General features: G+C 40.3%; 1 protein-coding gene across 9 annotated transcripts in view; it reads right to left on the bottom strand.

The window, feature by feature from the left end:
* Positions 1-26,437, bottom strand: part of KIF13A (kinesin family member 13A) — a 197,211-nt gene that overhangs the window by 73,958 nt on the left and 96,816 nt on the right. For all 9 annotated transcript variants that reach the window (XM_069563305.1, XM_069563307.1, XM_069563308.1 and 6 more), the window contains exons 4-9: positions 25,331-25,391; positions 9,336-9,428; positions 8,138-8,318; positions 5,444-5,531; positions 3,395-3,529; positions 2,366-2,478 (exon numbers count right to left, since the gene is read on the bottom strand). In XM_069563305.1, the coding sequence (XP_069419406.1) occupies positions 2,366-2,478; positions 3,395-3,529; positions 5,444-5,531; positions 8,138-8,318; positions 9,336-9,428; positions 25,331-25,391 (671 nt within the window). The remainder of the gene's footprint in view (positions 1-2,365; positions 2,479-3,394; positions 3,530-5,443; positions 5,532-8,137; positions 8,319-9,335; positions 9,429-25,330; positions 25,392-26,437) is intronic.

The following is a 26,437-nucleotide window of genomic DNA, read 5'->3' as shown; positions in this document are numbered from 1 at the left end:
GGAGCCAAACTACCTACAACCAAGTCTAAGATCCACGCTTAGAGTACTATGACCTTGGACGTATTATTTAACAGCTCTCTGCCTTGGTTTCCTCGTCTGTAAAATGGTGACGTGAGGCTCAGATGAATTATTACATACAGAGTACACAGTACTGTGCCTAGGATACAGTAAGAGGTCAACGGGAGTTGGTGGTCCTTACACATCAAGGCCAGCCATACTCTAAGTTTCCACGAATTCAGAGAACTCCCAGTGTGTTCCCACAAGCGCAGCCACAGGCAAACAGCTGGCGTGGCTGAGCACCAGTAAACAAACCTCCAGGAGGGGTGACAGGCTTTTCTTTGGTGCCTGCTTCCTCACACCCCCATTTCTGTTTCTCCGTCCTGGTGCTTGCACTCATTTATTTTTTTCTGTATTTTTAAAACTTTTATTTTATATTGGAGTATAGCCAATGAACAATGTTGTGATAGTTTCAGGAGGAGAGCAAAGGGACTCAGCCATACCTATACACGTATCCATTCTTCCCTAAGCTCCCCTCCCATCCAGGCTGGCACGTAACACTGAGCAGAGTTCCCTGTCTTCCACCTATTTTAGAATGCAGAGCTGTATGCCAGTCTGGGCTCCTACAATGCTTTGTCATGAAGCAGAGCAAAATCCTTTGTTATCAGAGCAAGAGACAGAATGACTGGGAGTTGACCCTCTCAAGCAGCAGCCTGTGCAGTGAGCACAGCTACGTCCATTTGATAGAGGGGCTGATATTTCACGGCTACTTTTGCAAACTTTTGTGAGATTACAAAGTGCTAGTGCCATTTTGCAATGAAAGCTGCACAAAGATGTTCCTGAATCTATTACCTCTTGTCCCCTTCTGTCCTAAACAAAACCTCAAGTTACTTCTTTTTCATTAATTTTTTCTTGGAGTATAGCTGCTTTACAACGTTGTGCCAGTATCTGCTATACGGCAAAGTGAATCAGCTATACGGTATACATATAAACCCCAACTTATTATGTTCCAAAAGAAACATGCAAGTACAAACCATGTTTCTTTCTGCTGAACCTGAAATAATGATTACGCTGTTTACACAACCTATAAAAATAATAGCTAGAGCCATTAATATTTCTTCAGTGCATACTATGTGTCAGGCATTGTTCTAAGCACATTCCGGGCACTTAATCCCCAACAACTCAATGAAGCAGATACTGTTATTGTCCTCATTATACAGATGAGAAAAATGAAGCACACAGAGGTGCATTCACTCGCCCAGGATACATATGCGTCTAGTAAGTGGAGGAGAGGCAGGAATGAACCCAGGCAGTCCTGCTCAAGCATACACACCTAAAAGGGCCAACTCTGCTCCCTCTCATGCTGGGGAAGACAGACAGATGCCCGGTTTATCAGGGGCATCCTTGGATAGCACATCCCAAAGAACCAGTCCTTCAGGACTTCCCAATGGCTAAGAGTCCACCTTCCAATGCAGGGGACGTGGGTTCGATCCCTGGTCGGGAGAACTAAGATTCTACATGCTACAACTAAGACCAATGCAAACAAAATACACAATTAAAAAAATAAAAGGGCAAATTCTTCATCTGCGCCTTTGCTGTATCTTCCACGTGGAAAGCCTTCACTTCCTGTCCACTGGGCCAGCTCCTACACACCTTGTACCCCTCAGCTCTCCTTCAGCCTTCACCACATCCCTGGGCACACTACAGGCACTCAAGGCAAAGAATGAGATTTCAGGATGGCAGTTATTATATAACTGTTACTTTTGGGGGGAAGTTATTGTTTTTGTTGTTTAGTTGCTAAGTCATGTCCGACTCTTTTGGGATCCCACAGACTGTAGCCCGCCAGGCTCCTCTGTCCATGGGATTTCCCAGGCAAGAATACTGGAGTGGGTTGCCATTTCCTTCTCCAGGGGATCTTCCGGATCCAGGGATTGAACCTGCATCTCCTGCATTGGCAGGTGGATTCTTTTACCACTGAGCCACCAGGGAAGACAAGTATTAGCCTTATGAAGGGATTTGAAGTATTTTCTCTTTAGAATAAGCTCCTAGAGTTAGATCTAAGATATGATTTGATTTATAAAACTGCAACTTGCATTGACCTAAGATTAATTACATTATACAATGATATTCTGGGCGTTTGTATGGACAGCGTTGGACCCTGGCTGCCTCGTGCTGTTTCACTTAAATAAACCTCATGCATCTCAACAGAGGCAGGCTGATGTTTTTCTTCAACCCAGTTCACTAAAGCTACACAGACTCTGAATCACCTGTGATCAGAGCCATCTGACCCCTGATAAGGGGACCAGTTGCCTCAGACACACAGGAAGCCGGTGGGACGTTTAGCGTGGGGATCGCACAGGCCCCTTACTTGTTAATGTTGCTGCCTTCTTTCAGGCGCTCTCCCGCAGCTCCGGTTTTAGACACTCTCTCGCTGCCCGCCAGGTCCACCAAGCTCACCTTGCTCACCTTCTCCCCTGAGTTCTAGTTGTGGGAGACGAGAGAGAAACAACAGACACATGTTGAGTGCAGAAACCACACAGACACCTATGTAGACGTCAGCTCCACCACTGAAGCCATCCTGCTTTAAGGAGGCAAACTTGAGAAGATTTTAAATGGTAAGAAGAGTTCTTTGGACTAGCAGTTTTAGGGTAAAAATTAAAGTTGGTGTGGCAGCCTGGGATTCTGTTCTGTAGCTGGGTAGTAAGGGCACTGGCCTTTCCAGAATATATTCAGAAAGATGGAGCTTTTATGCATCTATGAGAACATTCCAGGACATGAGGATTCCTACACATTCAGGTCAAATACCTCACTTTTTTTTTTTTTTTTTTTACTTTTTTTTTTTTAAAAGGCTATCTTTAGGCTGAATGTCGTGGTTTCCTCTTTCATATTCTTTAATGACTATGAGGTAAACCCAGCTGTTTCTAGGAGAATTTCACTATGGAAGGATACATATTAAAAGTGGTATGGTGGAAGCATCATGGTCTTTAGAGAGTTTATACAAGGATTCCAGTTTTTTAACATTATACATAAAGTTGTTGCTTTGTTTAGTCGCTAAGTCGAGTCTGACTCTTTTGCAACCCCATGGACTACAGCCTACCAGGCTCCTCTGTTCATGGGATTTCCCAGGCAAGAATACTCGAGTGGGTCGCCATTTCTTTCTCCAGGACACCTCTTTGACCCAGGGATCGAACCCACGTCTCCTGCACTAGCAGGTGGGTGCCTTACCATAGACCCACCAGGGAACCCCTACATATATAAAGTAAGACCTAACAAATGACATGATGTAAGCAGAGTAGCTGATCCAGGAAGCAGAAGAGCTGGCTTAACGTTCTTGGGAACGGAATCCAGCCATGGTGAGCCCCTTTACCGTCTCCCAAAGTTCTACCCGATCGCTCACCCCAGACTGCAGGTCGTACAGCGTCTGCGTGATGACGATGTTGAACACAGCGTGGGAGCGGCTACTTTCTTCATTCATGTTGGTTGCAGCTACCGTCCGAGACTTGTTTCCCTCAGACATCAATGACTCAATGTCCTAGAGGCAGGCACAAGAAAATCACTATGAGTGAAAAACCTCTCAGAACTGCGTCCTGCCCACCCGCGGAGGTATTCATTATGATGCATTCCATCACCACCCTTGCACGGAACACTCCCACCTCTCTTCCACAGAGCCCGGCTCAAACTCCCACTCCCTCCGCGCTTTCTAGCAGATGAAATGTTTCACCCATTCCTTCCAAACTGCAACTGTCTTCTTTCTCTGTTAAGTACCTGTTTTTCCCTCTGCAAGTTCCTAAGGAGAAAAGAGCTAACATTTACTGTGCTCAGATACTCAATAGCAATGATGACCTTATTTTATTCTCTCTTGCACAGCTCTCTTCTGTATGATTAGTAGCCTCCCTTCTCCAACAAGGGGCTTCCCTGGTGGTTCAGATGGTAAAGAATCTGCCTGCAATGCAGGAGTCTTGGGTTCAATCCCTGGGTTGGGAAGATCTTAGAGAAGGGAATGGCAACCCACTCCAGTATTCTTGCCTGGAGAATCTCATGAACAGCGGAGCCTGCTGGTCCACAGTCCATGGGGCTCCAAACAGTTGGACATGACTGAATGACTAACACTTTCACTCAGTGAATTTCCAACACTGTGGCTGAAAAATAAATTTTCCTTATTCAACTCTATGCAACTTGCTTTAGAACACCCAGAACCTAGGACTCTTAAACAATGTTTGATGAATGTTATAAAAGAAGTATTTACCTGATTATACACACAGGACACTGAAGTTCATGGAGGTCAAATAACTCTTCCCACATCTAATAAGAGGCAGTTGTTTGCTTTTTAGCCGCTAAGTCATGTCCGACTCTTTTGTGACCCTATGGACTGTAGCCCAACAGGCTCCTCAGTCCATAGGATTTCCCAGGTAAGAATACTGGAGTGGGTTGCCATTTCCTCCTCCAGGGGATCTTCCTGACCCAGGGATCAAACCCACATCTTCTGCTTGGCAGGCGGATCCTTTACCACTGAGCCACTTGGAGAGCCCAATAAGAAGCAGAACTGGATACAAATCATGGATGTCCCAGCTCTTGCTAATAAGTGACAGGAGGAGACGGTCACTGGTCTCAGTGACCCTGAGCCAGGCATCCAAGCAAAAGTGCTGACTTTGCACTTTCCTGCCAGAGGGGTCTTTGTTGTTTTCCGGATCTCACTGATGACAGAGTGATAACTGCCCTTTATTTCTGATTTAAGCAGTACTAAAACTATCTACATTTAAATGGCTGAAGAGAGTTACCTTGCAGATCAATTTTAGTTCTACTGAGTCTAAAGTGATGCAGGGACAAATAACACAGAGATGGCACTTCTAAGTAGATGGATGTGTTTACTCATTTATTGATCGGCATTCTTTGGTAACAGATAGCGGTTTCTTTTATGGGATTCCCAAAGCAATGACAATAAAAATACAGACAAAATATCAAGCCAGGATGTGAGAAAGCACAGAAGTCAAGGAGTAGGAAAAAGAAACAGATCGGTCAACAGAGGGAGATCAATTCAGAAAAACAGAAGAATCAGAAGAGTGAAAAGCAATGCAAACTAAGATCGGAGACGCTGTCAAAGAGACAGGGTTGAAATAACTACCAAATAGTGTTTACATCTGTCCAGAAAGACATCACTGGCAACCTCAGGGAGAAGAGTTTCACTAGAGTGTTATTCATGAAAATATTCAGCAACCTCAGGATGCTGGACCCCCAGCAACACTGCAAACCCTTCAAAATCAAGCGGCTTGAAGACTGTGATTAAAAGCCTTTATTTTCTATTTGGGGTGGTTGATACTGGGTTTCTGAGACCATGAATTGTAACAATATGCTATAAAACATTCACATAAAAATATATTCAACATGATCTATACACTTCAATTTACTGTCAGCTTTTAATGTCTTTTTTTTTTTTAATGACACTTACCTCAAAACTAGTGACAGCCAGTTGGGATAAACCATCTACATATGGTCCCAAAACTTTATGCTCTCGAACTTTAAGAGACTGTCTACTCCTTCAAGAGAAAGGAAAAAGGAATGAATGAATCATACCCAACCTGGAGCTTTTCTCTCTAAAAAAAAGTACTTGCAAAAGTACTCAGAAGTTTAGATTGTAATTTCAAAAGGATTTTTCTTTTAACAATCAAAAACTATTCTAAAAGCTACTTTACTTGGATTAGCAAAACAGCATGCCTTATGAGGAATGTCTTTTATACTCTGATTTCTATTTAAAGTAACATACTATTTTAAAAATTCTATCTCTACTCCCAAACTAAACAACCAGCACACAGAATACTAGGTTAGGCTAACTTGTTTTAGTAGATGAACTTTAATTTCACATGGAGTGGGGAGAAGGGAGCGAAGCAAAGAACAAACAGAACTGAATTTAACCTTTGGGCTATTTTATAAGTAAGCATATTCTCAATAAGTAATGTCTTACAGTTTTAAGCAAGAATTGAACAATATTAAAATGTTTTACTTTTAAGTTACCTTTTCATATTAGGAGCATTGATTTATGCTGTGCTGACCATTTTATACAAAGAATGATGTTACAGGAGAGCAGCTGTTTGTAGTTACTGATATTTATCCTATGTTGAGAACTGGCTCTGCTGGTCAAGATTTTAGGACTCTTGAATTTCTAAATGGCAAACCTGGTTTGGGACCCACTTGAAGAGCTTATCAACAGACAACTGAGATGAAAGGTAAAACTATATAATATATATTATGGCCGTAATGCATTATGTCACATATTTCATGGCAACAGATACTGATCACTTTTTCAAATCAAGAGTCAATGCCTAGCATCACTCAAGTGTGGAAAGAAGAAAGTAACAATGAGCACATCCCTAAATCTAGACCTTGCTCCCTAAAAACTTCTCAATCTTAATCTGAATCTTAATCTCACAACTCCATAAAGTAGGTTTTACTAACTTTATTTTAAGCTTGGAGAATGCAATGACAATGAGCAATTCTGCTGTATTCAAAACAAGGGCACACCAAGTGTACAATTTCAAGAGAGCTGCCCAGCTGCGCATGCCTCCAGAACCTGGCTCACTCTGTTCGCATAATCAGAGATTATTGCTATTCGTGGGCAAGAAAAAGTAAATCAAGCACAATATTAAGTCCTTCTGATGGTGTCTAACATTTGGGATTCTTGTACACCACTGGGGGGAGTATAAATTGGTACAACGATTATGGGGAACAGTTTTGCAATACCAAAGCTGAAGGTTCCATAGCTTGCGACCCATAATTCCACTCCTAGATGCATTCCCTAGGAACTCCTGCATTTGCACACCAGGAGGAATGTACAGGAATGCTCAGAGAAGGACAGTCATGGTAAAAAATGGAAACCACAGGAACGAGAGGAGATAGAATAAACAAATTATGGTGTCTCTTACAATGGAATACCAAAGAGCAGTAAAAATTAATGAATTACTTCTTCATACATCAGAACAAACAAATCATTGAGGGGGAAAGTAGCAAGTCATCAAAGGACACATGTATTAATGAAGCCATGCACAGGTAAAAACTGTGCAAAATTATGCATAGACTCTTAAAGAGAAGGAAGATAATGAGCAATATAAAAACATTCCATTTATTAAGCCAAATGGTAAGCAGAACAGTCATTGACTTTTATTATTCTTTACATCTTACATGTATTATAAGTGTTCTTTCATATGCATTACACAGTTATTAGCTAAAAGTAAAAACATTTCTGATGACTGGGTCACTTCCTTGCCATCCCTAATTTTTATCTTATATCTCTGATTATATCCTTGATTATACAGCTGCTGAAAGCATTTAAAAAATATTTTTAATAACATGAGAAAGTATTCATCATATTATATAAAAAATTCAGGCTACTGAATTGTATTCAGAGAAGAACCTCAACACACACACTACATATCCACTCCATAGATGTGAGACACCAAAATGCATAAAGTGTTAATAGCAGTTATTTTTGAGTGATGGGATTTTAGGCCATTTTTATTTCTTCTTACACTTTACCTACTTTCTCAATTTTTATATATATTATTCTTAAATCAATAAAAATTTTAATTAAACAATAAATGGCCCTTTCCTTCCTCTATGAATCAAACTCATCTGGTTTTTATCACCTAGCTTTTAAAAAATACAGATGCCTGGGTTTCCTCCTGGGTCTACTGAATCATCAGCCCTAAGGGACAGGCTCAGGCCAGTGTCACATTAAAAAGCCTCCGAGTGATTCCAATGTACATTCCCAGAAGAGAATGGCTTGTCTAGCCCGGGTCACTCAAAACCTTAGACTGCTTTACCTCCAGTTTAGAGCAGATGGAAATACCACTGTGTCATTCTTAACTCAACAAATAAATATGAATAAACCATAGTGGCAGAAATACCAAAACAGTAAAAACAGTCGTCTAAATGGCATAGGTAAGCAACTTTATACATGAGTGTAGGATAAACTATGAATCCTGGGTATACCGACAGGCTTTAAGAAGCTGATATCTCTCAGTAAAACGATCTAAAACGGGAGTGGTGACCGAGGGCTTCAAACACATAAACTCACTTGCAACTTTAACTTCAGGATCATTTAAAACTACTACCCCTGTTACAAGGTTTGTGTCAACCACTAACTTACCCTTTGGGGTCTAAAAGATCCCGGACTTTCTCATTATAGATTTCCATATAGGATACTTCCACTTTAAAGGTCTGTGACTCATTCTGCTCCAGAGAGATCCTTTGAAATAAAGCACAGCAGAGCCTTGGGATGAGCCCTCGCTGCTCAGCATTGCCCATCATGGAGAAGGATTTTCCTGAGCCTGGAGAAAGGTGAGCAGAAAGAGAGGAGGATGGTAGAGGAGGCAACGTGTAACGCTTCAAATGTACAAGTGTGTCCTGCACATTGGCCAAGGTCACACAGGAGAAGGAGACAGACAATCTGGCCCCCAGAGCCAGGCCTTCGGACACCAGAGTTACTATTCCTTCTATTACATTCCTGACCACCAGTCTGACTTTTACTGTGAGACCCGGAGAGTATCTCCTTTATAGATGGATGCGTACTAATGTAAGCACTACAAATATGTAATCTTTAAAAGTATATATAGTAAAAAGGAACTACTGTATAGTACAGGGAACTCTGTTCGAGATTATGCAATAGCCTAAATATGTATAACAAGCATTTGGCTGGACACCTGAAACTAACACTGTTAATCAACTATACTCCAACATACGACAGAAAAGTTTAAAAAGTGTGTAAATATCAACTATACATCAAGTAACATTAACATATTTGACCCACAAAATATTTCACACTTTTGAAAGTGCTTTGCTACATATTCTCCTTGATGTCCCATGATGTGACAATATGCTGTATTATCATTTAATTAATTTATTCCAACTTTATGGTTGAAATAATGGGTGGCTCACAGTGTTAATTGCTGAACCACTAGTATAGTTTTGTTTAATAACCTATCATCACTTCTATATCCTGTAAAGTCCTCTGTATAGGATGACAGATACTAAGAGTTTTTCTACAGTTTTTCACTATAACATTTGTACTAAGAAACTGGTAATTATTTTCCTAGCTCAAATACAGGTTAAAACTATAATTTAGGAAAATGACACTTAATAGTTTGAAACTAGCATGCTCACTAACACTTAAATTACTTCATTCCACAACTGTTGAACCTTCAAAAAGATTACTTTTGATCATTTAATTCAGCTAAACCTGTGAAGTCAGAAGCATTTTTCTACGGCTTTCCAAAGTGTTTTCTATTTTTATGTTTTAAGAAATGTACATTTAATATCACTGACTGTAAAGAAAAGCAGCTACTTACCTGTCTGTCCATATGCAAAAATGCAAGCATTATACCCCTGAAAGGCTTTCTCAAGAATTCCTTCCCCAAGGCACTTGAAAACCACTTCTTGACCTAAAAAAACAAAAATAAAAAGACTGATTTTTCTTGACATATTTGTATTAGTAACTGAGCCCCAGTCACTAACAACATTCTCTCAATCCAAAAAAGATGTTGAGTGTATTACATACCAGGGCTGTGGATTGAGAGCATAATGAATGCAATTTTATTATTTATTCTTCTACACCGTAACTCAGTACCTGGGACAATTTATCATTCTACCTACCGCTTCCCTCTAAGACATTTCTCTGTTTCCTGTGGGTCACATCGAAGCATCATTTGAATTCAGTTTAGTTCCTTTTCCTGAGTCAGCATGAAAGCGTCATTCAATATAAACTGCCTTGTCTCCCCACCTGGATCCTGAGCTTCTGATTAGCAGGAACCATGTGGCCACATCTTGGTATGTGTGTGCCCCGCTGCACCTAGCGTGGTGCTAAGTACATGCCTCGTGCTGAGAAACCATTCATCGCTGGTAGAGGAGGTGTGCTGAGCACAGGTAACCCACAGGTGTTCCCATGGGGGTTAGGGAACAAGTTCTCATCTGTGAGTCTTTCTACAGCTCGCTGCGACTCCTAGGGGTGTTCCGTCACGGACTATTTATGTCATGTAGTGCCCAGCTGAAGAGTAAAGGTGTGAAAATCTTTTTAAACATTTAATGAGGCATTTACCGCCTTTTAAAATGGATGTCTTTCTAACATGCAATCCCCACCATCAAGAGAATGAAAGTGATTTTCTCCTTCCTCTGTGCAGAAATTACTGGTTGAAGTACCTCTTTCCTTTACTGGAGCCCCTGACTGATGTCAGTCCACAATCTGTTTATCTCTGTAATCCTAGTGCCTAGTACGAAATGCTTAATAAATGTTTGTCCAGAGAATTAGTCAGTTTAATCATTTTATCCAAATGACAATTCCTTTTACATTTGGAAATAATGCAATATAACATAAGCTCTTGGGGGTGTGCTTTTCTTTCATGCATCTGATTTTAGCAGTCTCATTATATTATGACATATCACAGCTACAGAATGGGACTCAAATTAAAAGTGTGAACATGAAACAATATTTTCAATCATCAGGTTGGCAAAACACACACACACACACACACACACACACACACACCACACAACAATATCCAACATAGCTGAACAGAAGAAATAGGTATTTTCATAAACTGTTGATGGGAGACTGAATGAATGCAGCCATTCTAAGCCATTTCTCACAGTACCAAGAAAAAGGAATATGTCCTGGCTCTTTGGCCCACTATGGGGCATCTGCCCTAGAGACCCACTCCCCAAGAGACCCCAGTAAAAGGATGTTCACACAGCATTATTTATAATACTGAAAGTTAGAATCAAGTTAAATGCCAATTAGTAAGGGAGTAGTAGATACATAAAATTTATTTTATCTGATGGAATATTTAAACACACCATCTTAAAAAAACAAGCAAAGCAAATCTATGTGTTTAAGCAATGCTAGAATTCAAAAACATTGTTTTTTAAAAAGTCGTGCTCAGACTGTACATATAATGTAAAAATTTATGTCCAATAGTATGTATGTGTGTTCTCTATGTGTGCTAAAGTTAAAGAAAAAATTGGATCAGAAGAAAATATACCAAATTTATATAAACTTAGTTCTCAACTTCTGAGTTCTACAAAAGAGGCATTTAAAACATGTTGGTGGAATATGTGGATTTTTTTTTTTAGAAGATTGTAACTGTAAGGGGCTTCCTAAAAATAAGGGTTAGGAAGACTACCTAAAGACTATTGTACACGCACATACACAAATACATGGAGAAGAATAAAGTACTGTCAAAATTCTTACCCACTAAAGACACATTTCCAAAATTGCCTTTATGTTATAGTCAAGTATAAGAGTCTTGTGCTCATTAAGAAAATATCTAGAAACCGGAGCCTATTATACAGAGTGAAGTAAGTCAGAAAGAAAAACACCAATACAGTATATTACTGCATATATATGGAATTTAGAAAGATGGTAATGATGATCTTATTGCGAGACAGCAAAAGAGACACAGATATAAAGAACAGACTTTTGGACTCCGTGGGAGAAGGCGAGGGTGGGATGATTTGAGAGAATAGCACTGAAACATGTATATTACCATATGTGAAATAGATCACCAGTCCAAGTCTGATGCATGAAACAGGGCACTCAAAGCCAGTGCACTGGGAAAACCCTGAGGGGTGGGATGGGGAGGGAGGTGGGAGGGGTTTCAGGATGGGGGGGACACATGTATACCCATGGCTGATTCATGTCAATATATGGTGAAAACCACTACATAATTAGCCTCCAATTAAAATAAATTAATTTTTTTAAAAAGAAAGTATCTCACCCACCTTGTTGCCAGTCTTTCATATCCATTGATATTTTTTTCTCATATATTTGCTCAAAGGACTTTCCTTATTCCACATGTATTCCCAAGGCCCATGCCAAAACACAGGCTTAAATCTGGACCTGAGCCCTTTAGTGCAGAATTACACTACACCCCTGTAGCGTAGGGGAATGAAACACAGCTTCTGCTCAGGCTTGTGCGACCTGATGGTGGTTCCTAGCCAGGACCCAAGTGCCATCGAAAGCCTTCAAAAAGCACCACTTTCTTGGCACAAACAGATGAATGGAGCAATCTCGTTTGATCTTCCACACTGGTTAACCAGCCCCGAGAAAGGGAATGGGGTGAGGGTGGGGACAAGATGCTTTAAGACTTCGCTGGATCAAACATCCTGACCGTAATTCATGATTTTGACTCATATTTAGTAACTTGAAAAAATAAAAAAAGCAAGAACTTGACTCGATGAAAAGGACTTAACTATGGAGAAGCATTGTGGTCAAAGAGCTTTTACTCTGGTTTCACAGAGTTTGAAGTCATTAACTCATCAAGGATTTATATCTGTTCTTTTATCAGGGAGTGAGATGGAATACTTTCTGGTTTCTGCTCTGATGCTGAGTAGGCTGGAATTATGAGGGATTATTTTCTCAATGTTTTTTTTCAAGGCCAGGTCACGAGCTTTCACTTACCGTGGTAGGAAAGGCCTTTTTAAACCACAGATCATTAACAGAAAGGAAAAAAAAAAAAACCACCCAAGAATGAACGCTATATATAGAGCTATATGAAATAGGTTTATGATGAATCAACTGATAACAACAACTCAGGGTATGTAAACTCAAGTCGCACTAAAAATAACAAATGATAAAAGAATGTTCCAGGTAAAAATACAAGAATAAATTTCAGCTTGACCTATTTCTAAATTATCACAAATATTAAACAGGATATGAATTAACCTATTTAACCTGTATTATTGTTGCTATTTAGTTGCTAAGTTGTCTGACTCTTTCAGCCAGGCTCCTCTGTCCATGGGATTTCCCAGGCAAGAATACTGGAGTGGGTTGCCATTTCCTTCTCCAGGGGGAAGAGGTCTTACCCACCAAGGGATTGAATTCGTCTCCTGCTTAGCAAGTGGATTCTTTACCACTGAGCCGCCAGGGAAACCCATTTAACCTATATACCTTTATTATTTATGTTAAGAAAAATTAATTTTTTTGTCAACTGCTCTGTTTGCAGTACAATTTACATATTCTATCTATATCACTGCATCTGTGCAATACCCAGATATGGTAGGTATGGATTGTGATCAATAACGAGATGAGGGGGCCACTAAGAAAGTGGAAGTCATTTGCCCAAGACATGGCCACCAGAGAGGGGCAGGACCTGGTATATGGGTGATGACTCCCAGATGGACCGAGGCCCATCCATCATCAGTGACTCAGGCCGCATGACACTGGAAATCAGTTACTCCCATCTCTGGTTTCCATGGTAATTTTTTTTTTTTAAAACAAACTCTCAGAACCCATTACACTCTAGTACCTTTTCCCCCACATCTTTCTACACCAATGAATTATGAGCTGCTTTGAAAACAAGAGCTGTGGCATCTTAGCAGAGTACCTGGCACACGTATGCACTCTTAATTACAGAATTGTCCCTGGTGACATTGCTGTTCTCAGATTAATGTGTATTTTTTTTTCAGAGAAAACTTTTATTTAAATACATTATAAACATAGCATAAACAGATCGTATTTGGAAGCTGAAAAGCCTTCAGTGCTACCCATATCCTTCATCGTCCGTCTAATGTGTATTTAATTGGGGGCCCCTCTCCTCGTAAATGATGGCAAAGTTTTCAAAATACTGTTTGTTGAACTTAAAAAAGTTAATTGTAGGATTTACACTTTGGTCAAAATACAGCTGTTTCTGAAATTCCAATGAGCCCCAAAGACCACAATAGTCTTTGTTGAACAAGGTAACAAGGGTGTGAACACACACATGTCAACGTCATCTGTAACTACCAACTGAATAATTTTGACAAAAATTACAGATTCTAGTGACACCCACATTACCTCCTAGTCATTAAAACAAAATCTATGTGACTGAAAAAAATAACTCAGTCTTTTTGATGTCCACTAAAAGTTTTCCAAGAAGTCAAGGTCTTTTAGTTAAGTACTTAGTTACATTTGACAGACAATGTAATTCAGACTTACTGTATTTCATAAAGTTTTGGTTATAACTAGGAAAGGAAAAAAACTGGGAACACAAAATGGAATATGAAAAAAGTAGAAAACAGTTATACTCTTTCTGAAAAGAATCTTTCTTCTTTCTGTCTTTAAATAGCTACCCCCAAAGCACAATTTATAAAAGGGTAAATACAAAGAACCATATTGTAAAGTCCATGGATTTTTACAAATCTAAGCAAGGCTGGAGTCTAGCAAGACTAGAATCCATTTTATCACTATGGCTTCATGTCTCGAGGGAAATTTACTCTTAAGACAAGAAATAATGAACACTTTCCCTGTTCTACAAAAATACATCAACATTATATTTTTTAATAGCCCCGCTTAGTTTCTGCAGTATGCTTTACTGAGGCAGTTCCCTATTAGAGATACTCAGGTTGTTTCCTTTTTCTTTTTTTCTGCAATATTTATCCTTACGTATTTATCTATGTACACTTTTCTATTAACTTTACTAGGCAAAACTCCAAAAACATTGAATTACTAACTCCTCTAGCAATGCAAGAGTCTTTTTTTTCTACAACTTCAACAATGCTATTATCATTCTTCCTGATTGTGATTAACAGAAAAAGCAAGCTCCTTGCTTTGTTAAATTAAAATTTTCCTTTCCTTAGTTTATTGTCCATTTGTATTTACTCCTCAGTAAATTGACTGAGTCCTATGTTTACTTGTATAAATCAATTGGTTTAGTAATTGCTTAAGTATTCATTCAAAAATGCCCATCATTTATTAAGGATATTAACCTTTGGTCTGTCACATGTTGTACATATTTCTCCCAGTCTGTCATTTACCTTTCAGTCTTAGGTTGTTCTTTGTCATACAAAAGCTTTTGGTCTTTCACATTCAAATCTCTTCTCTTCCTTTATGATTTTCGTTTATGGTATACATCACACTTTCAAAATCCTTCTGGATTATCATTACCCCAAGTTACATAGCTATTCATGCATCTCTTCTTCTAGTCTTATTTTGTTTTTTCCAGTTTTATTTCCAAACTTGAATGCTACTTATCAGCTGTGTAACCTTGGGCAAGATCTCCTTTATTAATAAAATGGGAATAATACTTGTTCTCTTTCTGAATTGCTGGTGTGATTTAATAAGGCAGTACAGTAAAGCACTTACCAGAGTGTCTGGCCATTGTAAGTCTAGAATATATTTTAGCTAATATCCATAATTAATATCATCTCTTAAATTTTTAACCAACTAAAACTAATTTTGGTATAAAGATAGAGGTACTCATTTAATTATTTTTCCTTAAATAGCTCCTCCATCTTTGCAACAAATCAGTGAGACAATCCAATCCCATTTTCAAGATAAAAGACACTTATTCTTAGAAACAAAAATTAGGAATCATTTGTTGCTATTTCTCTAGCACCTCTAGGGGTCCCACTTTCAAAGTTTTATGATGGTGCACTCACATGTGAGAAAAAAAGGGAGCATGTGAACAAGTGTGTGTGTGAGTTCTGGGTCATAATGAGAAGAGGAAGAAGGAACAGTATCATTAATTATTCGGAGCTGTATATGCCAACCCAGGTTGTCCAGCGGAGGAAAGATATTTACCATTTTTTAATAACATTAAGATATCTCAGAAAGGTACAGGGAAAAAAGCAACTTTATAAATCATATCAATAAAACTAAACAGAAATATTCTCTACAGAGCTCCCCTCTTTTTTTTTTTCTTTTTTATTCTGGTGCCTTGTAGCTTGATGAATCCCTGCCTGGGGTTCTACTTAATCAATTCTTTGGTTTGGTGACTGTCAATCACCACTGGTACAATAAACAAACATTTAAAAAAAGCCAAGACTGTCTCCCAAAGCCTAAAAATTCCACGTAGGTGCCACACACTCTTCTGCCCTCCTCAGCATAATCAGTTTTCCATGACACATGAACAATGGCTACACTTCACTCTGTGATGGACAGAGAATATTAACCATCAAAGACCCCTTACACAGTCGAGTAAGGAGAGTCTGGTTTATCCAAAAGTCTGAAGGTGTTTGTTTTTACTCTGTTCCTTTCTAAACACAGGAATCCCTTTTTTTCAGTACAGGAAAAAGCAACTTGTCCACTACTTTTAGAAGCTTAGTTAACTAACAAAAAAAAAGGAGCTGCTTCTGCTGGATGGTGGGAATCGGGGAATCCATAAAAGATGCTCTGCTCCCACCCTTAATGTTTCCTGACTCCAGTTCACAAATGGAATGAAGTGCCCTTATCTAGGAGAATGCGTGTCAGCCCAGAAAGGAAAGCCAGAAGTCCCGATGGAAGCAGAAGGATCTATGAGAATTTCTTTCTGTCCCAGACATACCACGTGTAGGCACAACTTGGTACAACCCAAGAGCCTGTGGCTTTTCCGCAGGATCCCTGCCCAACAGGAGACAGCCACTCTGCCGATGCCAGCTCCACGTGCCAGGTGCGGGGAGTCCACAGGGCAAACCTGACCTCACTTGTTCAGAACCATGACCAAGATGCCAATTTCCTCTGTGGGGCTTATGATTAGACACCTATAGCCGTGTGGACAAGTCTTAAAACACAGGCATGCCTGCAGCAACCCACAACACAATGTCAGAACTGTAGAGAGGACTCCTGATTGGAATTTCTGCAAGCCAAGTCACAGAAGACCTGACCCACCCAGCCCTGAGTCACACATGGTACAGACCTCTCCACTGCTAACACCCTGAGTCTCCACACTTGTGCACAGCCTGTCCCTCCTGGGAACAGCAGTAATGGCCTCAGAGCTACCAGGCATGTGCACTGGGAGCTGAGGAAGCAAGGGAATTCTCTCTATAGCAGGGCCCTGGTACCAAAGTACAGAGGAAGAGAAACCAGGGGAGTGGGAAAGTGCATACCACACATACGCCAACTCTGCACAGTGACTACGCTCTAGGAAAAGCGAGAACTAAGAGGGCATGACCTTGGGACTTCCTAGTGGTCCAGTGGCTAAGACTATGAACTTCCAGTGCAAGGGACACATGTTCGATCCCTGGTCAGGGAGCTAAGATTTCACATGCCAGGCAGCGTGGCCAAAACACCCCCAGAAACTCAAAAAGGGCACGTGCATGCATGTTTTATCATTTCAGTCGTGTCTAACTCTTGCAACCCCATGGACCGTAACCCAGGAAGCTCTCTGTCCATGGGGCTCTCCAGGCAAGAATACTGGAGTGGGTTGCCATTTCCTTTTCCAGGGATCTTCCCAACTCAGGGATCGAACCCGCATCTCCTGAGTCTCCCACACTGCAGGCAGATTCTTTACCACTGAGCCACCGGGAAAGCCTCAAAGAGGGCACAATCTTGTCTCATTCACAATCTGCATGAATCAAGCCAGCTTCACATAGATCAGGGCTGACCAAAGCACTCAGTTTGGAGATCCAGGGTTGGACACAACATAAGCACAGAATATTTCTAAAGTAGTGACCTAGAAGAACAGTCAGAATTTTAACACCATTTTATCACTTTAAACAGAACCTCCAGTCTTCCTTCTTTCTCCCATCTCTTTTCTCACTGGAGTTAGAGCGAAAAAATAAAATGCATATATTTATGACCTGGAATTCCTGGGCTTGCGCGTTTGGGAGGGTGTTTTTCCACTCCTAACTGAGGCTGACAGCCCTGGCGACTGTGACGAGTCTGGACTTGGCAGGTGGCACGGCTCCCAAGCCAAGCACCTGGACGGGGTGAGAGACGTCAGGCTCCACACACAAACCCGAAGGGGCGAGGGCTGCATCTCGGTAAATCTCTCCCCCAATTAGCACAACTCTCAGAAACGGTCACAGGTAGAGGCCTTAAACCTGGCTGACATTAAATGACCCCAAACTACAGACTTTAGATAGCAGGACTAGGGCTTTCAAGGCTTGACTCGGTGACATGAGATTTAAGTTTTAGTCAGCTACAGAAGGTTGCCCTCGAGGGGCTGGGTAAGAACCAGGACCCCGAGAACCTAGGCCTGGAGCGTAAAGGTCAATGCGGGCCGTTTTCCACAGTGGCCTCTGGGAGCGGCCAGCCCCGCAGTCCGCAGCAGCCCTCCTCACAGCACGGCCTGGGTGACTCACCCGGACAGACGTGCCCAGCCCAGCGACAGCGCTGGGGCCCGTCACGAGCTGGCGGTGAACTTCAGCGCCTTTCTCTGTCGCCTGATAAAGTGGCTGAGTCATGGAGGGAGGAGGGTCAGGCATCGGGGCCCCGGAGGAAAGACCTGTGGGGCCCGCCTCAGCAGAAAACGCATTTTGGAGTTATTTTCAGGAGGGTGCTTTCACATTTAACAGCTGCTGAAAAAGTCACTGTGTTTCATCCCCACCTGCTTGACGGTTTGCCACAGTCTCTGACACAGAGGCAGGTCTGACTCAGTATCTCTTCTGGACTGTGGGGTCCATGGGACTGACAGCACTTGAGGCGAGGGAAGAAGAAAGCCAAACCAAACACAGGCAGTCAGGATTCCAGAGAACTTCCGACAGGAGGGAGAAGGCGAACAGTATTATTCCTGGCTAGATGCCAAGCCAGAACATTTCAACAGTATGATTTCCTAAGCACAGCCTCCTGCTGGGATGAGAGAAAAGAGTGGAGGGCCCAGGATTGCAGCAGAATCCACAAAGTCCTCACACGTACTTGTCATGGACCCAGATTCACCTTTACCACTGCATTCAGCTCTCCTACAAGTAGCAGGGCCTCTCTGAACCTCAGTTTCCTCTTCTGTAAAACGGGGCCAATATCAGATTCTACTGATTGGGCATTTTGACAATTAAATGATCTGCTGCAGGTAAAAGAATGAGCGTAGTGCTGGGAACCTAGTGCTCAGGATTCTACTGTCTGTTGTTATTATTATTATCCACCCCATAAACGCACCCAGGTAAGTGAAGCAATGTCTCTGGGTGCCAAGAAATAACTCTAGGGCAGGGTTCCCCAACCTCCAGGATCTAATACCTGATGATCTGAAGTGGAGCTGATGTAACAATAATAGAAATAAAGCACAATAGAAATAGAAATAAATGTAATGTGCTTGAATCATCCCGAACTCCCCGCCCAGTCCATGGAGAAACTGTCTTCCATGAAACCAATCCCTAGGGTCAAAAAGCTTGGGGACCGCAGCCCTAAGGAATGTGTATGCATGCTCAGTTGCTCAGCATGTCTGACTCTTTGCAACTCCATGGACTGTAGCCCACCAGGCTTCTCTGTCCATGGAATTAGAAGGAATACTGGAGTGGGTTGCCATTTTCTCCTCCAGGGGATCTTCCCTAGCCAGGGATCGAACCCACATCTCCTGCACTGCAGGTGGATTCTTCACCTCTGAGCTACGAGGGAAGCCCCAAGGAATAGATGTGGACAAAGAAAGGAAAGCAGAAGAAGGTAGGGTTGGGTGGGATTAAAAAATCTGGGAGTAGAGATGAGAAAAAAGAATACACATATACTCTTTTAAAAAATTTAACAGTATCAGCCTAGCCTACTCCAAAAATTTTTTCTTAACTGACCTTCACTTACCCAATTTTCTGAATTAACGAACAGTCTCTCTTCCCCAGTGAAATATACTGGGGCATGCCCGCTGCATACTAAATCATCCAGCTGGTAGACATCTCTCTAGACTCCCACCAGATGAGTTATGTTCTTACAAAGGGTCAGTTGTGTTTGCTCCTAGACTGGCTTATATCAATTGCACTTCTCCACAATTACATAATTAACACATGCAAAAAGGGAGTTGCTAGTTTTAAGAAAACAAGGTTGGATGCTTAGGGACAACTTGATAAGGTCGAGTCACTAAAACAACTGTCAAATTAGGAATGGGTGAGAATTTGGAAAAGACAAAGAAAAATCTAGAAGGATTCTACAGTCAGATTGTTTCATAAACATCTTTTTAAGATGGCATGCTCCACTTCCAGTGAATCTCTAACTTTTCACATAGTCAAGTACTATTGCTTCTCATAATCACAGGGAAAACTTCCACAGTTTTGACAAACTCAATAGCTAACAATTATTGAGTATTAATTCTATGATGCAATGTACTTGCTGAGGATTTATATACACTTGAATATTTTTTAAAAAAGAATTGAATATGCTAAAATGAATACTTTGGAACTCTGCTTAAAAATTGGTTTTATTTTAGCTACTGTCACTTTTTAGAATGTAAATTTTGATGCACAGTTAAATAATATGAAACAGAAATCGTTTCTACCTCTGAGCACATAAACTTTCCCATCAAGAGAACAGACTCAGACATGGCTACTCTCCCCACAGAGATTGCCCATGGCTAGGGGGCACTCAGCCGGCCCCTCATGGTACAAAGAAACATTAGTAGAACAAGAATCAGATGAAAAACTTTTATCCTGAATTGCAGGGTATTACAAAAACTGAAAACACAGGCTTCAGCAAATCTGAGCAACATACCATATGGTGAGAACTGTTATATAATTTCTAAGTCAACAGTTTAGACTCTCAGGTCAGGAAACGTTCATGTCCACACAGATTGCCCAGAAATGCCATCACAGACCAATTTCTATTTGGTATGAAGATTTATAGAAAAACAGGTTTATGAAAAATATTCTCCTAATAGGAAGGAAAGTGAAACCAAGGTTACTGGAAGTCATTGTTATTTGCCAACCTGACACATTTTAGGCGTATGATAAAAAATGTGTTGGTTTATGGCCAAGAAGTCCTTAAATGAAATTAGCAGTGATTTAAACATTTACAAAGACCTATTATGTGTTATGGTGCTCTAAAATTTCACTATAATAACCTTTTTTTTATTACTGAAAATAATGGGGAAGTAATGGTTTTCTTAGTAATGGGCCTTCAGCAGATCACTTGCTGACTTTTTAATCCCAAGTGTGGATCTATGTTTATGTATATATATTTATGGGCTTGGGAAGGGGAGGAGAATTGGGTTTACGTAGAAATGCCATGTTTTGAATGCCTAATTCTGCAGGTTACTTGTTTTTTTTTAAGCCCTGTCACAAAGGTTTTTGCTTAAAGATTCGGAACAATGCACAGACAAGCATTATTATGACTCACTAACCAAAAGGTAGTAATAAGCGATAATATAATTAAAATGTGCAATGTCTCAAAGCATGATTCAATGCAATTCAAACGGCTTAACAAACAAGCCTTTGATTTGCCTCTGAAAAGTCCACTGCGACAGCTGTGCGGCCGGCATAAAATGTCTGATTCATGTTTAATCCGAGAGCTGGAGGAGATCTGAGACCATTCTAGGCTATAGATCCTCCCTCTACAGATGAAGAAAAAGACACTCCCAAAGTTTAGCAGTTTGTGGCAAAACCAGGTCTCATAGATACCAGCACGTACAATGCATTTTCTCTCCAAAGGACTGATGCTACTATCCTTACTACTGCTACAGTGAGACAGTGATAAAGATGATGATAAATATTAAGTGAGCTTTTCCTATGGTTTAAGGTACTTTACATGAACGGGTCATTCAGTTCTCAAATCAACCTACGGGAGCAGGATTAATATAATTATATAACCTAAGAGGAAACAGAACTCGCCTGACCCAACACATAAAAAGGTGCTGGAGGCGGGATTGGAACCCAGGCAGTTTGATTTAAAAGTCCACATGCTTCCACCACTCCACCCAACCCAGTGCTGTGCCCTTAAACCTACTACAGAATTACAGATTTCTACAGCAGCCTGACAGTGGAAGCTCTTGCTTGGTGTAGTAGCCTTTAATAAATAGAGTAACATAAAATATAACTTAGAATTGAACATTGACACACCCCATGAAATCAAGAGCCTCCCTTTGCTCTTTCAGTCCAGGCACTCATCTTGCTCCCTCCCAGCTCCTTTCTGCCCCCCGAGTTTTGAGAGCTGCCTCAAGAGCTCTGCTTCAGTATCAATGATGCCATTCTTTATTGAGCCTGACAAATAGGTCGGTTTCAGGAACTATGTGCTTCCCCTTCTCCGTTTCCTCTATGCCCAATCAGAGAATGAATGCTTCTATCTTAATGTTTCCATTCACAATTAAGATGGAATTGCGTTTTTTTTTTTAACTAAACAGAAAAGAAATCAAACTATAATTCAATATAAAATAAAACTTGACTATAGGGTGGAAATCAATACGATATTGTAAAGCAATATCTTCCAATTAAAAATAAATATTGAATTTTTAAAAAAGTAAAATTAGTATAGAAACCACTCAACTAATCTACTAGCAATATATTTAGTAGGCAGATTATTTGCAATGAGTGTCAAAAAATCTAACAGAGTGGTAAGCAATAATTTTACTGCTGAGGTGGTCACAGCATTTGCACAACAAGAATGTCTAAGGAATAAGAAACTTTCTCCCCACACTTTGTAAATAGATGCTACTCTATCAATCAAGAAAATCCTATTTCAGGCTAACTGGAACATGGAATTTACTGTGATCATGCAAACAAAGATTTAGTAAAGTTTAGGCTATCAGTATGTTTAGAAAGCATTTTCATCTATTTATATATTCATCAACATACTATATGTAGTGAAAAGCTACAGAAATCTTGACTTCCACATTTGAATTTTATCATCTGTACTTAATAAAGTTATTTCCAGTAGGAAAAAAGTTTACATTCAGAGGCATAAGTGATACATTGCAGAACACCAGGATGGTCTCTATGGGTAGTTAATGGAGGACATGATTGTAGAGATGTGGAAAAGGAAGAGAAAAACAATCTTCCTAAAACATTTATTAACCACATCACTCCAACAGCCTCTTTTTTTTTTTTTTTAACAGTTCTTAGCCTAGATTTTTAAAATTTCCTGTTATCGGGCTTCACTCAACATGTACAAGTAAGTCTCTCACAGACTCCTCATAAGATGCATCTTCTGCTTGGACCGGTGTTACACACCATGCTCACTTCCACTTCTGCACCCTCACTCATGAAAAAGCCAAATGAAGTATTTGCGGGCACCTTCCACTGGCCAGCTCATGCAGTTACCTACGGAACCCTCATAACAACATCTAAGTACTATAACTGACATGCTTCCCATTTTACAGAAAAGAAACTATAGCTCAGAGAGATTAAATTGTCTAAGAGAATCAAAGCAAGCGTCCTGAGACTTAAACCAGAGCGGACTTCAGAGTCCACATGCTTTCCTTGACACCATACGCTTCTTCTCGTCTGGATGCCCTCCATACTGTGCGTGTGCTCACTCCTGCCCGACTCTTTGCAACGCTATAGACTGTACCCTGCCAGCCTCCTCTGTCCATGGAATTCTCCAGGCAAGAATACTGGAGTGGGTGGCCATTTCCTCCTCCAGGGGTTCTTCCCCACCCACCCAGGGATCGAACTCACATCTGCATCGGCAGGTGGATTCTTTACTACTGAGCCACCTGGGAAGCCTGCCTTCCATACTGCCCTTTGGTTAAATCTATGCTAAACTTTTATGTCCAGTTACAGTCCCACTTCCTCTATGATTTCTTCCCAGGCCACTTCAGTCTTTTCAGATTTTGCCTCTCCTTGGGTTTTCTATAGTACTTAAAACCTGTAATATTTTGAGCTTAAATATTATCTCCAAATGCCTGGAGATTTTGTTTGTTTGCATTCTTTTGCTTTCCAACTTAGGTTTTAATTTCTCAAGGGCTTCCTTGACTGCACACACAGTAGGGGTTTAATGAATATTTAAGGAACTATTCTGAATCTTTCTGGCTTCCTGGGTTAAATAAGAAGAACAATCACACCGGGCTGGAGCACAGAATGGATGGTAGGGAGACAGGGAGCAGCGGGTAGGGAAGGTAGATGGGGTTATATATTAATAATAAAGGACCTTAAATGTCATCCAAGGAGTATAGATTTTATCTATAAGTGATGAGGAGTCCTCTAAAGTATTTGAGAATTTCGTTAAGAGTTTCAATCCAGGGAGCTATATCGGACTACATCCAGAATAATATCAATTGAACAGAATGAGAGACTGTGCTTTGTATAGCCATAGCATTTGTCCTCATTTGCTTCTGTCACAGTACGAAGTATTTTATTTAAATCCAAAAGCACACACCCAGAATGAAAATACACACAGCGCTAACAGTCAAGGCAGACTCTGTAGAATATATTATCTAGCATCTCAAAGGACTAATAAAAAGACAAATTAATTACAGCCAACATTAAAAAATTATTTATTCACATTAATAAAATACACTGCTGAAGTTGCAGGAATGATGTTTGGAAAGAAGGCTTATTTACCCAATGTGAGCCCCGGAAGGAATTTTCCAACTTCAAGATTAACTTTTGAAAAAGCTATATATCAAATAATTTCTCAGCAAATTTTCTTTATGTGGCAAGGAAAAGGTTATCAAGAAACAAAATTTCCTACAAGCAGATGACTTCCTTTGCCTTCTAATCTTTTAAGATCTACAGCCTCTCCATCATCCTCTTGCCCTTTTGTTCAGTAAATGGAAAAATCAGTCAACTGAGATTCTTTTTTTTGAATATTTATTTATGTTTGTGTGTATTTATTTAGCTGCACCAGGTCTTAGTTAGTCATGTGGACTCTTAGTTACGGCATGTGGGATCTAGTTTCTTGACCAGGGATGGAACCTGGGCCCCCTGCATTGGGAGCTTGGAGTCTTAGCCACTGGACCACCAGGGAAGTAAGTCCCAGCTGAGATTTTCATAAGTAGAAGTAAGGAGAAATGCTCATTAAGACAATAATATTTAAGAAAAGGGGTCACAGTCAGAAGGAGAGGAATGAAGACCTCCTCCAGTAAAACAAGTGCTTCCTTCTTGAGCTTATCTTAACTCCTAGGAAAGGTAAAGATTCACCTGTGATCACAAATAATAAAATTATTAATAGCAGTCATTTGTATTTAACGAAACAGGGATAAAATGCCTCAAAAGGAAGGAACAGTAGCAAAATGTGGGGCCAGGAGGCCATGTTTCCCTGAAGAAAGAAGAGCTTCAGTTCACATCACCACTGACTACTCTAGAACACTCAGGACATGAGAGGGTCCTGAAAACCAACAGCATCTGTGCTTTGCTTGTTTAAATGAGCAGAGCATCCTCTACAAGTCCGAGATGAGGGAAGACAAGGACACATTCAACCTCCTTTTCGTGTGATAACCACAATACAGCTCGAGGTGTTTCCCCGTTATCTCTAATCCTTGGAACACCTCTAAAGATACTTCATATCCCCTTTACAGGTGAAGAACCTGAAGCTTAAGGAGCTTGGGGGCAGGGAGGGGGAACCTGTCTTCAGTTTCTCAGAAAGTACATGGCTGAGCCAGATTCTGAAACCAAATCTTACTGGCTTCAAAGCCCACATGCTAGAATTGGAAAGAATGAGTGCAAATTTTACGGAAAAAATAGAACCCCGGAATAATTAAAGAAAACTGACGTAACGGAAGAAGAGACCAGAGGCTCAACATCAAGTAGAGAGAGACAATCAACTTACCAGCATATTTTGTAGTGTTAGATTCATCCATGGACCAAAAGCAATAATCAAATGCAAATACCTGGATGAAAGAACAGAATATTAAACTTAAAAACTTATTAACTTCCACGAGTAAATCAGACTGAAAAAAAATTCACTGATGAGGATGCCTGCTTCTGTCTGATTTAAAAAAACAAACAAAAACCATAAGTCTGACGCTTTATTAACCCTGAAGTTTCTTTCAGACTAAACTGGCTATTTTCTTGTATTACAAGAAATACAAGGTTATTTTCTTGTATTAGAGTAAACTATATATGAAAATTGCTACTTACTCCATATTCAAACAAACAGACCTCTTAGCCAAAATATTTTAAATTATACATTTAGTGAGAAAAGACAATGGCTTCTCTCCTAAGTCTGCAGTTTCAGCAGATGCTGAAATGGTGGACCAGGTAGACCTTCTATGGTGGACCTTCCATGGCTTCACAAGAAATACTAAAGTGATCAACTGTCACTAAAATCGGTCCCACCTAACTTTCCATGACCCTATCATTTCTAGTATAGCTAAAGGTTTGTCAAAACTTCCCACATTTCCAGAAATCTTAGACTCCCAATCCTGGGCCAAGTATTGTTAATATATCAATTCACTCTTGCATGCTTTAGCTTTTTGTATAGTTACTGAATGCCTACTATGTACTAGGAATGGTTGATGCAGCTCTATTAGTTCAGTTCAGTTGCTCAGTCATGTCCAACTCTTTGTGACCCTGTGGACTGCAGCACTCCAAGCTTCCCTGCTCCATAAAGACACACCTCTAACCGCTGTTTTCCATGCATATGACCACCACTCATGTTCCAGCCATCTTTACCACATGCACAGGGCAATGCTCCCCAAAGTACGCACCACGGGACAGCAGTTTCCTGAGATAGTCCATGAAATAAAGATTATACCATGTTGGAAATGGTACATATTTTCCCTGTTTAAGATTTTCTATGCAATTCTCAATATTAAAGGTGCTGAAAAGTCTTCACCAAATAAACCCATTTTTTAAAAATTCATTTTTATCAGAGTATAGTTGCTTTACCATGTTGTGTTTCTACTGTACAGCAAAATGAATCAGCCATACATAT

This window comes from Ovis canadensis, chromosome 20, assembly GCF_042477335.2.
Source record: "Ovis canadensis isolate MfBH-ARS-UI-01 breed Bighorn chromosome 20, ARS-UI_OviCan_v2, whole genome shotgun sequence".
NCBI lineage: Eukaryota > Metazoa > Chordata > Mammalia > Artiodactyla > Bovidae > Ovis > Ovis canadensis.
Note: the sequence above shows the minus strand (reverse complement) of the source record. Positions and strands in the feature narration are given on the sequence as shown.